This window comes from Polistes dominula, unplaced genomic scaffold, assembly GCF_049000335.1.
Source record: "Polistes dominula isolate Pdom_NZ unplaced genomic scaffold, Pdom_raw_medaka contig_27, whole genome shotgun sequence".
Lineage (NCBI taxonomy): Eukaryota > Metazoa > Arthropoda > Insecta > Hymenoptera > Vespidae > Polistes > Polistes dominula.
Genome location: NW_028300906.1, coordinates 4,056,833 through 4,073,450, shown reverse-complemented (window position 1 = coordinate 4,073,450; position 16,618 = coordinate 4,056,833). Strand labels below are relative to the sequence as shown.

The 16,618-nt window shown below is 39.1% G+C and overlaps 1 protein-coding gene across 7 annotated transcripts in view; it reads right to left on the bottom strand.

Moving 5' to 3' along the window:
• LOC107067582 (bruno 3) overlaps nucleotides 1–16,618 on the bottom strand; it is a 232,715-nt gene that overhangs the window by 33,392 nt on the left and 182,705 nt on the right. For all 7 annotated transcript variants that reach the window (XM_015323224.2, XM_089179545.1, XM_089179546.1 and 4 more), the window contains one exon: nucleotides 5,548–5,627. In XM_015323224.2, coding sequence (XP_015178710.1) covers nucleotides 5,548–5,627 — 80 coding nt within the window. The remainder of the gene's footprint in view (nucleotides 1–5,547; nucleotides 5,628–16,618) is intronic.

The window sequence follows — 16,618 nt, the reverse complement described above, 5'->3', positions numbered from 1 at the left end:
TCCAACGTTCTGAACTACACGCGAAAAGGAAAAGCCACCCCAAGTGATATCATGCAGAGAACGTTTGAAGCTGCTTCTCTCTCTCTTACCCTCTCTCTCTCTCTCTCTCTTTCTCTCTCTCTTTTCCCTTCTTGCTCATTATATCTGTCCTACGTGTTACTGATAACGCTACTACTTTAAAAACATCGATATATTTTTTTTTAACTGTTCAGCTCCATTATCTGCAGTTTGATTCAGCTTCTTCTCTTACGTAAATGGTCCTGACCATCGATCAATTCATTCCTCTGTCCATTCGTTAGTCATCACCTCACGCGTTTTATTCGAAAATAAAACTAGCAAGACATGGTACTGTTGAATAGTCGTAATTGGTTGTTTCTTGTTCCTAGAACTTACTAGTAGGAGATATACCTCATTTTAAAGATCCGAGTTGTTAAACTTTTGGATTCAAAGAGTCGCGTTTTTCGTTTCTCTAATGTTAACATAAATTTTAACAAGTAACGTGCGAGAGAATGGCAAAGGAAGTCGAGAAGAAACAGAAGAATTCCATATCAATATTATTTTACGCAGCAGCAACAGCAGCAGTAGCAATATTGCAACGATATACGTGAATGTATCGCAAATCATTTTCCTTTCCGCAATTTTGTTTTTTTTCCTTTTATTCTTCTTTTTTTTGTAAAAATGTTTTTGTATCTCCTTCTCTTCCTTCTTGCACTATAACCCCAGCAACTCCGACGCTTTGCAGTTTGTGAACTGCAAATATTTGTCGAAGATCCTTTCATGTCTGAAAAATAATGCTTCAGGCCCGCTTTAAGCACCCCGCCGGCTGTTTGTTTCCGTCAGAAGTTTTTCTTTCGGCGCCAACAACTATCAAGCAAAAGAAAAAGGAAGCACAAATTCTATTTCGTTTAAGCAACGGCTTCCTTCCAACGAGAAAACCTTTTTCTTTTTCTATTATAACATTTAAAAAAATGTTCAATTATATTGCATACAAGCCAAACGATTAAAACAATTATTTAACGATTATAAATATCCGTTTATTATTTTTAATTAGATATACAGGATCAAATGAACTTTGTGCTTGATGTTCAGACAATCTGGGATTTTAATGGGAATTTGGAAACTTCTAAGACCATAAGAATGATCATCATACACTGTTTATCTCTTTGAAAAGTAAGATAGAGGAATTGAAGAGAAGAGAGGAGAGAGAAGGGAAGAGAGTATAGATACAATATCGACAACGGGCGTACCAACGGAATGAAGCAATTATCTACTGATTGGAGGCTCTCCCGTTAGCCGCACAATCACACTTGCCAATCCACCGACTGGTAATTTCAATAGATACAACTCAAACCGCAAGACAGACCGGAACGCCTATTGCCTCTTGTCGATGTGATTCTACGGCGGAACCTAAAGCGAGATACAAACAATCCAATTCAGCGGTGTATTTCAAATTACCAGTTGTGGCTTACGCTAAAATCACCATAATTAGATGTAGGTACGAGCTTGATCGAAAGTAAGGAATAGTCAGAAGTCAAGTTAAGTGTAACAAATGTCTATTGAAAAATAACTTCATCAAAATGACAGATCCTAATATTTCCAAAACATTTTTCAACAATACTTTAATATTCATTTGACGTAATCGAAAGATTTAATTAGAAACGTAATGACGTTAATGTGTAAATTGTGAATTTTCCTTTCCGCTTTTGATTTTGCTTTTATTGCGAGACATTTCGAGATAGCGCAGGGAAAGCAAAGGGTAGAAATTGTGAGAATAGGGGGAAAAGAGGGATGCGTTTCGAGGCGTGACAAGAAATGTCATACGCTCCAGAAGGCATAACTGCGTGAAAAGTAGGCTTGCTCTCTTTCTACTTCCTTTTCTCTTTCATTCTCTTGCATGCATACCAATCCCTGACACAAACCACAAGAGACGAACTGCGAAACTGATAGAAATACAGAACCCTTGGAGAAATATTGATGGTATTACGGAAACTGTTCTCTCCCTTCGAGAGAAGTCACAGGAATACTAAGGGTTCAAATATTATTCTACATAAAATGTGTGTGGGGCGTAGCAAATTTAGAAGCCTAACTCTTACAACTTATTGACTTTCTTTCATTCTACAATATGAAAATAAAATTCTAATACGAATCGTAATGATCGATAAACTAATGCACCACACGTTAACACACGTAAAATATTAATTTGAAGTCTATGCCCACGAGATATGTTAATGGCAGAAGACTTTTCATGCATTTTGCTCGTTCGAATGGCGTATCACGAGGCGTATAACTACTTCCACTTGACATTTCAGGGAACCTAGGCTAGCCACTTGACTGCGACGTCTGTCGGTTAGAGGATGTCTGCTGCTTCACGAGAAGGTAGAAGGAAGGTTAGGCAGGAGGAAGGGGGAGAAAAGGAGCTAGAGTTGGAGGTGGAAGAGCTTGATTCCAAACCTGTAGGAAGGATGTCTAACCTGGAGCAGGTAAGCACGAAGCTTGGCGTGGTCAATGAGGGGCAGACAGAGAGGGAGAGAGAGACAGAGAGTGAGAGAGAGAAATGGATAGTCAGATACCCTCAGAACGCTCGACGTTCTGTCCATCCTCTTCTCCTTCTCCTTCTCCTTCCAGTTGAAGGGTCCTTGAAATATTCTCGCTAGATCCCTCATATCTACAAAGCACTGGCACAATACGCGCATCCCTCGGTCTAACAGGCCTTAATCATGCCAAGGACCTTACTCTAGTCGGTCGTTGGCGTCCTGCGATGCTACTACTATCGTTCTCCTACCAAACTCTGCTAGTGCCAAGTATAACTAAACGAATCTAACGTCGTCACTTAATTGTTCGTCTCATGGTACATACCAGACAAACTTCTACAATCAAACTCCTACTCTTATCCTATATATTATATACAGGGATGATGGAAGGAAAACATTTGCTACTCTTGCTTATATACAATTATTTTCGAACCCTCCAATTTGAGATATCAAGCTAGCACTAGCAGGCTTAGCTAACTGATGGACTCCGCTGTGCTTTAGATCCCCTTTTAAGTCTTCAATTAGAGAAGATATTCCACGATCGCGTTTGTCTTCTCCCGATGATTATAATTACGACAGGAGATGCGTCATCAAATTGAAATTATCTACCTACGCTTATATTGATCCGAATTTACGTAAGTCATTAATCTTACGTAACATATCATTACGATTTAGTCTAGTTTTTATAGCCTAATAACATCCGTTCATTCGTTGAGGAACTATTATCTTGAGCATCGTTCATTATATTTTTAGGACAGTCTACTTTTTCATTTGTAATGATATAAATTGGACGTTATTCTTGAATGTCACGATGCGAATCAGTATCTATGGATTTCGGTTTATCAAGTATAAAAGTGTTCAAGCATTAAAAGGAAAGAGAAAGATAGAGAGAGAAAGAGCTATCAATTTCAGGAGTCATGATTTCTCAGACCCTCCATCATCGTGCGGCACGTCGTCGCCTACAGGTCGTTGGCGCGTCGTCGAGCGTTACGGTATCAGATTGCAAATCAATATCTTATTTCTTAGGTATGAGCCAAGATGTCGCGTTCGTGACGCAGTTTCTTACCCAACGACGATGTCGAGACGCGTTTGAGAGAAAGAGACGAGAAGGGAAGTAGATACAAGTATATTTATACATGTTATATATACAGGTACGTATATAAGTATCTACTAGAAGGTTTATATATTTATGTATGTGTGTGTGTATGTGTGGGATATGTATATATCTATATACATAGAAGGATAGAGAAAATGGAAGGAGTATGCTAGAACTTGTGGCAATTCGAAGGAAACCAGAGCGAACGTAGTCAAATCGAATTACTCTCGAGGTTCTGCTCCATCGTTATACGGTGGTCTCTACGACGAAGCGTTTTGCAGGAAGGGTCCTTTAATTTCGTGTAAATTAAGGACAGAGAATTATTTTTGGTTAAACGTATTTCCTACAAACGACACACGGGATATACTGCTTCCCTAACGAGTACTAAGATGCGTTTCAAAATAATTTCACCAAAAAATGATGTTTAATAATTAACTTAAAGTATTCTCTTTTCTATCGGATGTTACATTTTTGATCATACATTTGTTTTAATTTTATTATATTTTTGTTTTCAACAAGTAAAATAAATCAAAAAGTAGGGGGGCTTTCTTTACAGTACTACGCATCCCTAAACGCAAAACGGATTCATTGTATAGGTTTCTCGTCTTGCCTACCTCACCATCTCTAAAATCTTGTAACATCGGCGTCGAGATTTGCATAATTTGCCGCAATAATGAAGCTATCTGCATATTACGTCCCACTCGGTACTGGGATGACTTTTAGGAGCTAACAGTACCGAATACGAGTCCCGAACTTCCCTCCTCTTCTTTCTCTCTCTCTCTTTCTCTCTCGTGTGCTTACACATGCTCATACCACCTTCTTCCTCTATTCAGCTATTAGATTACGACAATATAACGAGTAATATCTACGCTACGAGACCGCAATTCCACCTGTCCTTTCTACTTCTCTGCTTTCGTTACTCTTCTCTTCTCTTCTTCTACTTCTCGTGCCACTTTGTTCTACGACGTAAATTATAATGTCAACTTTACAGTACAAAGCTGTTGAACTTTAAATGGAAATAGTGACAAATGTTTATACCTCATATTTTGTACGATTCCCTAAAGAAATCTACCCTACTTATTAATTTGATAATTTATAAAAATTATTCTTATTAAATTAACAATACGATAGTCAGAGTAGTAACGTTGATGAGTGTGTTAGAGAACCATAGTCGATAGGCAATAATTTGAATGGGCTGCGAACGGTCTCTCTCATCCAAGAGACGTCCAGCTTTACGAACTTTTGCCAATCAGCACGTGCAATCCCGGTTGGAACTCATTGACAATTCAATTACAACTAGAGATTCTCGGTCTCTAACACTAAGCCGAGAAAGTTTGGCGGTTTGACGAGGAAGACCGAGTAGCAACTGGACGCCTTCGTAGACGTCGATTCTATGCCGTCATCTTCCTTGTCGTCGGAGACCAATGGAAAGGGCTTTTCTCGGGGCTTTATCTCTCTCCCTCTGTACTAAGTGTTATGCAGATTTCTGTTTGGCCGATCATTACTAGGGTGTTTGTTGGTAGAATAGCCAGCCATTCGACGGTCCCAGTCCATTTTCCTAAGAACCTGGATATTTAGCCTCTTCCTTCAGTCTAAAGGAGCTTTGTGGTTCAACCAAACTACGATATCCTTTATATTATTGGTGTTAAACATCCATCCCAAAGTTTGAAGCTTTAAGTTTTCAAGCAATATGAAAGGACTTTGTATTTTTTAACAAAAATCATGTTATGTGGGAAACCGTTTTCTTTGTTTATGGTACGCCTATTAATAAATCAAATTTAATAGAACACGTCGTATGCTAATTTGAGGCTACTGTTCAATATTTTATATCCGGATAATCATACTTTCTAATAGTATAAAATAAAACAAAAAGAAAGAAGGTTCGAAATGATGCTCATTAGTTTGTTTTTTCCTACTCACCGGCATAGTTTGGCTACCGTGTAGAGAATTTATCGCCGCTAGTGCTTCTTGATGCGACGACAGCTTAACGAATGCACAGCCTGAAACAGAAAAATGAAAGCACCACTTGTAGAAAAAGTTCCTTTCGTACTTGCCAAATATGCTTTTCGAATTCACCGGCTTCGAAAACTTTTTATTTTTTCTCTCTTTCACTCTTACTCTCATTTGTTTCTTTCATTCTAAAGAGGAAGAATAGGTGATATCGAGAGAAGTAGATTCTTTTTTTTCTTTTTCTTCTTCTTCCTTCTTTCTGAATCTCGATGAGAAGTTCAGAACGATACACTCCGACACTCTCGAAAAGAAGAAGTAAAAGAGCTTTTATATACGTTTTATCATCGTGAAAGATCCATTCGAAAAACGAGAGACAGGAGTTCCGTTTCAACCATTGTCAAGACCAACAGAGAGATAGAAAGAGAAAAAGGAAAAGAGAGAGAGAGAGAGAGAGAGAGAGAGAGAGGAGAGAGAAAACGTTTCACAGCTTGATGATGGAACGATTAATCGCCCCTACTTTCTGTGGTATGAGCGCGCGCGCGCTCACGTACCTGGAAACGTATATATATAGATATATAGGTATATAGGTATAAAGGTATATCATATACATATATATAGGGGTGTGTAAGCACATAGACAGAAGAGCATCGTTATAGTTACATGGAAGACACGAAGACAAAGAGCTCGAGGGCGCTTTGAAAAATTGACGCGCCAACGGAGCGCGCAACGTGCACTTAATAAAGATGTTTACTACGAAGAGAGAAACACTTCGTAATCCGGGACACACCGACGGCTTCGGGAGCAATAACGATTTCTATCGGCGTACTCGGGAGCCTGAATGATTGCTACTACCCCTTCTTAAACCCCCAACCCTCCTTCCTTTCTCTATCGCGTTTTCTACGTCGATTCTCTGACACGATCTTCCAACTTGAAAACAATCATTCCCTCTCTCTATTTCTTCTTCTTCTTCTTCTTCTTCTTCTTCTCATCTCCATACTCGGACTCTTCTGTCTTTTCTTTCTTTCTACCCGTTTAATACCTATATCCTACTTTCTCCTCTTTTCTTTTCCTGCCATTTTTATCGGATCACGTTTATTAGTCGATTTCTTTTTTTATCTTCCTCGAGGGCACGAACGAAGTTAACGCGATAGAAGCTCCCGTTGACGTGTGAGAACGTCGTGTTCGAATGGGAGAGGAAAAAAGAAGCGGGTGATAGGGAGGGGGATCAGGGGAGCAGGGATGGGGTTGTCGTCGTTGGGGTTGTCTCCGGGACAAAGTCGATTTTTACGCGTCTCGCGTACGCGACATTTCCAACGAAATCGATTAAGGACATATGTCGCTTGCATGGGCATCGTGAAAAATAAATTAACTTCGATCGCGATACGCTACCAAGCAGCAGCACCAGGAGAAAGGAGAACAACCAACTCGACTACGACGACTACGACTACGACTACGACTACGACTACGACGACTACGACGACGACGACGACGGCAAAGTTGCTAAGGGTTTGGCCCAAGGGCTTCAGGGGCATTAGGGCGAAAAGAGGGCGCCCCTTTTCTCATACCTGCTGAAGTATGACGGGACTAACGTTTCACCCATTCCAGTTTTCAAACCCCTGGACCACCCTCTCGCCGTTTCACTAAGGAACACCTCCCCCAACCCCTACCCCAACCCCTTTCCATCTCTCTCTCTCTCTCTTTCATTTTCTCCCTTGTTGTTCGGCCGACGTGAGAAGACCAGAAGAAGGAGGGGGACAATTTAAAGCTTTTGATCGATATCGAGCGTTTAAAATGTTTACGGTGCGTTGATATCAAGTTAAAAAAATAGACTATTTATGTGGAGACTGATTTTACTGAAAAAAATCACTTATCTTTTCAATATCCACTAAAGAACAAAAACAAATTAAAACAGTGAATTCTAATTAAAAGCGATATACAAATATTTGTGCAATTAGAAAATTATTTAACGAAATAAAACATAAACCCGTGGAATATTAAAATAAATACAAAAAATGATATAATTCAAATCCATATAGAACACAAATTTATATAAATTAGTTTTACCACAATACGATTCTGCTCGAGGTAATTTCGAATTAACGCGCTAGCTTTGTATTATGAAATAATTAATTAATTTTTAGTATCTAAAATGAGTTTCTGCAAAAATATAAAAAAAAAAATAGAATTTTCAATTGTATATAAAAACAAGAATGTTTAAACCCAGATTTGAAAAACCGAGATATAAACTCGAACTATAAAACAAACACGGTGATATCCTGTAAATATCATAATTAAAATTTCGAATGAATGATATACAAGTTAGTTCGTAAACGAGGGATGAAATAGAAATAGAAATAATAATTTAAAAGAAAAAAGAAAAAAAAAGCAACAAATGCAAAAAGTATTTGAAAGCTATTGAATTTAATGCGAACGATAAGTGTGTCTTCGTAACAAAACTAAAACGTTAGTTAACCGATATTACGCCGAAAAGACAAAAGCGTTCTTTCCACTTTGTTACCGGCAGCTCATTAAGCAGCATTGTCTGACGTCACTATACTTCTCGTTTACTACGAAGTACTTGTCCCGGACACCTGGCGGCCATTGTACCGATGATAATGTCGCGATGTCAAGCTCATGCCGCTACATTAATCACGAGAACCGGCTTCTCGAAAACTCTACGTCGTTTAAACCCAACGACGACGAAAACGTTCGTTCTTATCTTTCCCTCTCTTTACCAGTTATGTTTCACGACGCTTGGAATTCGTCGTCATCGTCATGTAATGGAAAAAAAAACCTTATCCATTTTTGTTCGACTTTTAAACGGGGAGACCTTTTAATAAAGCTAGCTATTTCCCATCCTGAGTTGCATCAACGATTCGTGAACAAGAAAACATTGTCAAACATTTGTTCAAAAATACACACTGGCAAAAAATTATTACGCGTTTTTGAAAGGTTTCTCGTAACGAGATCTTTGACTACCTTTGCCCCATGCTAATTAAAACTACACGGTTATTTTCATTTCACTTTTTTTATACATTTAGCGTTTCTACTTTTTGTCAAGAGAAATAGTAAAAATACGAGCGACGAAATGATAACTGAAAAAAAGCAAGCTGACCTTTTTAATAAATTTAAAATAATAATACAATTTGTTTAACAATAGTCTCGTCAAAGATTTAATGCATTACCATATACAAAAATTGTGATTTCATCGAAATAAAATTGTAAGATGGTAATAAAATCGTATGCGAGATTGATATGTTCCTTGAACTGACGGCAAAACTTACTGGTTGACTATGGGGGTTGGTTGGTTTTTTGATACAAAACGCGATGCTGTAAAAATCTGCAGAGGGCTTCGAAAAGCTTTCTACGAGTGAAATTCCCAACGGAGTTTTCGAAGAAGAGATGCGCTCTTGAGATTTTTCTCGACTGTTTTCTACCGAGAGAGGGTAAAGGGTCCTGAGGAAATAAAGGACTCGAAATTTTCCAAAGTTCTTCAACGTGCACATATATATCTATCTATATAGTATATGTCTATGTATATAAAGAGAAAGAGAAAAGGGGTTGAGAGATATAGATCGGTTGAAGCATCTTCTGGTTGCTTCGAAAACTATGTTTGGCCTCCTCGAACAACGAAGAACAACAAACAGTGGACAAACCGCTCGTAGAAACGCTCTTCCAACGTTAGATATCCGACATGGCGTACTTTCGTGAAATCGCCCACCCCTATTCATTCTCCGTCAAACTCCAACCCTTCCTCCACCTCCTTCTCCACCTCCTCCTCCACCTCTTCCTCTTCTTCTTCTTCTTCTTCTTCTTCTTCTTCTTCTTCTTCTTCGTCACAGGCTCCGGAACCCAATCGATAAAGCTTGCGAGACTTTCCACTCATATGCTTGATTGCTCGACAAACATGCCTAAGTTTATCATTGGAACCTACGATGCTGTCGACTACCATCACAAACTCACACGTCTTACCTTCTCTTCATCAAGGCTCTTTTGCACTTTGGAATTGCTCTTATCGTATACTTCCGATTGCTTCCTGTACTTTTTTCAATCGTTCGATCTAACCATACGTTTCGACAATGTCATTTGAACCGATTTCTTCATCGTATTTCATACTTATTGGGCTTCGTAACTTTGAAAATAATATTTCTATTGCTAGTTCAAATTATCGTCAAAGACGGATAATATTGCAGGGCACGTAAATGACGTATTTAAAATGATACATAGGCAGTTGTTTTACACGCATTTAGAAGGGATGATTTTTCATCGAAGTATTTATTATAAATCTGTTCGAAATTTAGTTGGTAATATTGCGCCTTTCACTTTTGTACCTGTTTCACCCCGAATTCTAAAAATAACAAGACGTTTATGTTATATTCAGGCCTCCTTGTGAATTAAAACTGTTAGGGTAAAGGCGTTCGATATTTCTCAAGGTAATCTGGTCCTCTCTTTTTCTTTATGAGCTGCTTACTAATCGATCTTGCATTCTCGTACCTAGCTAGTTTCGCCTCCAAGGAAATTCTCTTTTTCTTTATCAATGATGTATCGACGAGTGTTCGAGGCGAAGAGTTGAACGGTGAGAAACGTTTTAACCCTTTCAAATCTCCTAAGCTTTATTCGACATTCCCTAGGTAAGAGGGTTACTTCCTTTTATTGTACTTTTATCGGGATTACTTGGAAAACTTTCCAATTCTTTGATAGTAATGAATGACAAGACTGAATAAAACTAAGACGTTTTCTTATTTTTCTTCTTTTTTGTTTTTGCGGGCCAAGTTAAGATAAAAATTTGAAATCATTTAGAACATATCTAACGTACGTTATAATCCAAAACTCGCACGGTAATAAACTTTTTAAAGAATATCGATTTAGTTAGAAATGACGTTATAGCTAACGAAGTTGATCGAACCTCTAACAAAAAGATATCCTTTACACGTGTCGATCGTCATTCGCGTGGCATTTCTGTGTCAACGGAAGGGAATCTTATTATTTCGTTAATGGCTTTGGAATAGATAAAAAAAAAAATAAAGAAAAAAAAAGAAAAATAAACGATTGTGGGAAATGTCCACAACCGGACGTGACCAAGCGGAAACTAGTTAGGTGAAGATTTTGTAAGCCCTTAACGTTACACATCGATCAAAAATTCATTGTAAGTTCGTGACAAAATACCAAAAACATTTGACGAACAAAATAGAAAAAGAATATTTTATTTATTTATTTATTTTTTTTTTCGATTAAACGACGAATATCAAATTTTTAATTCAAGAAAAATTCATGTTTTTTGTTTTCTTTTTGGAAGGAAATAATTAACGAAGATTTTCCTATGCAACAAACTGAAACAAATCAATGTTATTAACGAGACTCTTAAATCTGTGATGCTAACAGAATACAAGCTCTCGTAATTGGTGCTTTACAATCAAATTTATAAAATAGATAGAAACCGTAAAGCCTTGTCAAGACCACCACCACCAGCACCACCGAGTTCCCAATCCTATTGCAACAGTGAGTTGCAAAAATATGCGCGTTGGCGTTCCTCTTGCACGCACATGGGCAAAACGTTTCGACAAAGAGGGAGGCGAAGGGAATAGGAGGGATTAAAAACGCTGACAAAGTTACGAAACACTCGTATGCTCGGCCCTTTTTATATTCGCGAGATGAAACTGAGGCGGTGCAACGTAACGTACAGTAAAAAGAAAGAAAAAAAAATACAAGAGTAGAGTGAAAAAGAGAGAAGAATAACAGAGACACAGGGGTGCTTGTGGATGGGTGGGGTTAAAGCGCGAGAATGGAGATTATATACGAGAGGTTCGGACGAAGGGAGGACTGAAGGGAGAACCTGTGTGACTCTGCTGAGGGCTCGAGAAATTCGGTATAAGAGATTTGAGGAAGGAAAGAGAAGAACACGCAAATCCGGTGAATAATAATAATAAGAAAAAAAAGGAATATAAAAAAGTCTCGTATAAAAAAAAAAAAAAAAAAAAAAAAAAATAGAAAGATGGAAGAGAGCGGAGACAGATAAAAAAGAAAGAGAAAAAAAAAATTCTGCGATCTCGACACTGCCCACGGGGACGAAGGTAGTCCTTTCCATTTTTCACAAAGCTCGGAATAGTACATATCCCCCTTTTGTATATATTCTCTCTATCTTTCTTTTTTTCTCTCTATGAAGCTTGTCTCTTCCAGAAACACATAGCCATACTCCAAGAAATCGGCCCACTTTTCTATCCAAAATTGTATCACAATCGTTTCTACAGTATCGTTAATTAAAACGTTCCTTCAACAAGTGATTCGACAATGATTCACCTTACCTGAATATACACGGAGAAACTAAAGAGAACTAGAATGAGAGAAAGAGAAAATGGTTGAAATAATAATTGGAAGATAGAAGAGAAAAGGAAGATAGATAGAAAATGAGAATTTGATCGTTCTGAAATGCATTTCTAGAGTAGGAGACCGTAGTCGCATCAGTTTCGAGGAAATTCTAAACGAGTTACAAACGCATTTCAAACCTCCCACACCCTTTAGTTTCATTCTCCCTCTTTCTCTCTCTCTCTCTCTCTCTCTCTCTCTCTCTCTCTACCTCTCATACTGTGGGACAAGTTTCTAGGCTTCGAATTCGCCATTATTACTGCTAATTCCGCGCCGTCGATTCCGGACAATTAATGCCGTCATAGGCAAGGGTCGAGTGAAGAGACTATAGAGAGAAAGAGAGAGAGAGGAAGAGAGAGAGGTCTTTGTGCAATGGAGGTACGTTAAGCGCGTTTCGTACCCGTGGGTGTATAACTGAATCTCGATTCCAGCAACGCGCGCGATATTTCGAGGGCGAAACAAACAAGACTTCGATCGAGAGAGACACGGAGAAACGCGTACGCGCCAAGGAACATTTCAACGACTACTATACACCCACACAACTATCCTGTAATGCGGGAACACGTAATGCCATTATAATGCGGACACGACTAGATCCCGAAGAGAGGGATGTAGAATGAAGGACGAAAGTAGGAGGGTGTAACTTGGGGGTGAACGAGGTATACAGTGAGGGAGAGAGATATATGTACACGGAACGAGGAAAACGTGACGACAGGAGGAAAACGGCCTCGCGCCGTTGCCTTTATTACCGAGAAAATAAATTCTCAGACGGAAGTCTCTCGTCCTACATTCGAAAAACGTTCCCGGCATTAATGTTACTCATTTTACCTTACTTTTTTCTTCGAGCTCGCGGACAAACTTATCGAACAATCATATCCTCCCCCCCATCCCCATTTGGTTCAACCAAATCCAAGGTGTCGCACGCGCCCTTCTACTTTATTTTTTCCTTTTTCATCGTAGAAAGAAAAGACGAAGGAAAAAAAAAGAACAAAAAAAAAATGATAAGAAGAGCGTTGATTCGCGAGGTAAGAGAGGTAATTAATCTCTTTCTACGAATCTTTTTCTCGACGTTCTTAAAGGTCAATGAAATTTTACGACCCGTCGTTATCTTGCGAGTTGGCAAGTCGTGTCTAAAGTTCTTCCTTTTCTTTTTTTTTCTTCTTCTTTTTTTTCATTGGAGAAGTGGTGCAGCAGCAAAGAGTATCCTTTTCTCTCCGGAGAGTTTAAGAAAAGCCAGTCAGCCAAGCAACCAACTCGGACTACGGTGCGCGACAACCGCTGTGATAGTGGGTAATAGTGAAAACGTTGCTGTGGTGGTACTGGTATTAGTTCGCTGCTCTGGGAGTACCCTTTCCGTGAGATTCATCTAGATTACAAAACTACTCTCCGCTTGGAGTATTTACTCGGCATTAAATTACACAGACGAGCGCACGCGCTACTGAACACCATTCTCTATCTCACCTTATCCAAGTGAAAGAGAGAGAGAAAGAGAGAGAGAGAGAGAGAGAGGGAGGGAGGGACGTTCAATGGCCGGTTTACTTTCATCATATCCAATATTGATCAGTTCCAACGTGTGTAGTACGAGCGTTATTTATGCAATGTGGATGTAACGTCGCGAGAACCCCCCCCCTCCTCCCCAACGTTGTTTCCATTTGTCTGATCGCACCGCCGCTAATATTCTCTCTCCCTCTTTCTCTCTCTCTCTCTCTCTCTCTCTTGTTTTCACTGGCAAGACCAGATGTTCTTGTTATCTATTTTTTCTTTTTCTTTTTTTTTGTGTTAGATAAAAAGAAAGAATATTGATAACGTAAGGGGAGGATTTCAAAAAGGAAAAGAAAAGGAGAAAAAGTTTTTCCTGCCTGTGAATATTTTCTTATCGATTCGCGTCACGTACGAATATTTCCTCTACTTACCAAGAACATTTTCTTTTTCAAATTGTATATGGTAGATGCTCGCTTATCGTCTCTTTCTCTCTCTCTCTCTCTTTTATTTTTAGAATACTGAAAAAAATAACGTCACCTTATTAGACTACTGTCAGAGTATTTGGATAAGTCTGATTCTCGTTTCTCCGGGAAAACTAGCGTATACTTCTTCAAAGTAGTCCAGAAAGAATATACTCTGAAAATACCCTGGAAAAAGAGAGAGAGAGAGAGAAAGAGAGAGAATATCTCTTGTCGTCGAACGTCGACGGCTTACCGAGGGCTCGTTTGGACTTTCATCGTAGGAGTTAGCGCTACGGTTCTCACGATATTGCGAGTTCGTTACGCCGTGCGACGCAATTCGCCCTCGAGTAATTCCGATAATACTGGCAATCATCCTGTCACCGAGTTAAGCTCTCGTAAGCCCTTCTGTGCCTGCTTTTCCGCTATGCCATACGGGAGAAATGGCGAAGAGGTGTAGGGTGGGGGAGGAAAGGAAGGAAGGTAGGAAGGAAGGAAGGAAGGAAGGAAGGAAGGAAGGTAGGAAAAGGTTCGCGACTTCCCATGGGGAATCTATTCGTTTTCTTCGACGAAAGACGCAGAAACCAGGATGCACATCCCTCCCTCCGTTCCTCTACTCTTTCTCTTTCTCTTTCTCTCTTTCGATGGAAAGAGAGGGGCGGTTGCCAGGGGCAAAGAGCTGTTCTACGTTTTCAGAGATGAAGGGAAACCGAACGTCGTTATCGAAACGGACGTTTCTGGTTTCGCCACGAAATGCTTTCACAAGAGAGAGAGAGAGAAAGAGAGAGAGAGAGAGAGAGAGAGAGAGAAAGAGAAGCCTCCTTTGTCGAAAGGCGGAAGCAAAGGGGTTGATCCTACCTGATCCCGTTCTGCACTGTTTTTAATTGGCCATTGTGATAGCGCCGCCGGCACAGCAGAGATTTATTCTTTGACAACTCGCTTTCGTTATAGGTAGTAAAGGTATGCTATTTATGTATATATATGTATGTATCCTTTTACTTCGTACTTTTCCTCTTTATGGACATTAGTCGATCATGGGAATACTCGAATATCAAACTAAAGCTTAAATCTTCAAAAGGATTTTGAGGAAAATAACGAGTAATGTAACAATGTTGATATTTTATATACGATATTTCGTCTTTTATAAATTTTCGTCCACTGTTGAGAATTTATTTCGGTGGTTACATTCTGCCAAGCAAGTTAGTAAGTAAAAAAATATAATATAATAAATAGAAATTGATCAATTTTCTAAATTATAACTCACTCTCGTGAATGTAAATGTTGTATTCTTCTCTCATCATGCAAGTCATAATGACCGATCAATACTTGAGATTTATTTTATACAAGGGCGAATGATCAAAAGCAAACGTTTCCCTTTCGAACTTGCGAATACAATTAAACGACTTGAGTTTAGAAGAAATAAGGGTAAAAAATGTTGAGATAAAGATGTAAAAAAAGAAGATCCTACGATCCCTGATATGTTTTCGTTTGGCATTTGAAACAGTTTCTCGTGCACGTGGCCGACCAAGCCACGTTGACAACAGCGTGCACAAAGGGCAAAAGATAAGTCTTTAGGAAAAAGATATTGTATTGTCCTGGCGAAGGCTATAAAGAAAGCTGTGGTGCCACCGGTTTGGGCAAAGAAGATTTGACGAAAAGAAAAAACGGATGGGGAGTAAGAGTAACAATAAGAAAGAAAGAAAGAAAGAAAGAAAGAAAGAAGAAGATGAAGAAGATGAAGTGGAGGAAAAAGAAGAAAAAGAAGAAGAAAAAAAGAAGAAGAAGAAGGAGGGTGACTTGTTTCTAAGAGAAAAAGGACTTGAATGAAGGAAGAAAGAAGTAGTCGAGTAGGGGAGAATCTCCGGACTAATTAAATAACTAGCAAAGTCACCTAGCAACTTGGCACCTCGGCATCGAGTCCATCCTCCTTTACTCCAAGTACGGGAAGGGGGTCGGCTCTTTCTTACTGTTAGCTTCTGTGTTTCCAACAGTCTCCTTTCTCTCGTACTGTCTCTTTCTTTCTCTTTTCTCTTTCTCTTTCACTTTTACATGAACGCGCTCGTTTCATTCGCCATCTCTCCTTTCCTACACCGTCGCCTCGTTATTTAATTAAACTTCGCTGAAGCGGCCGCGAGCTGCTTGATACCGGAGCACGTACCTCGTCAACGTTCCTTTTCGACGTCCTACTTTTTCTTCTTCCACTACGCTTTCTTCCCATACTTTTTCTTTCCCCTATTTCTCTTGGAAACTCTTTCTTTCGTCATTGAAGACTTTTGGAATACGCGCTCGTAACTTACGATATATTCGAGGAAAATTATACTCTTTTCGTTTACTAACCCCCATACCCCCCTTTACTACTCTTTCACGATCTTCCCCCAAGGACTCGAAAGGAAAGTTATTAGACTTGGCGTATTTGAAATTAAAACAATGCCAAAAGTCAGGGAAAGATGAGTTATCCGATGATTTCGTTAGGTCAGCGGTTGAAACGCAATTATAACGGGAATTCATTGAACGTTCCAATTGGAACGTTCAAAATTGCGATTAACGATAGAGAGGACACTTAATGTATATATCGATATGAATAATTCCGATCGGTTAAAATTCATAGAGAGGGAGAGATTCAAAGAAAGAGAGAAAATAAGAATTCAGCAAGGGTTCGCCAAAACGAGGAAGAATATTTTACCAAAGGGGTGGGTAATTATCCTCGGGGTGATTAACGATGAAAATGAAAACGTAAA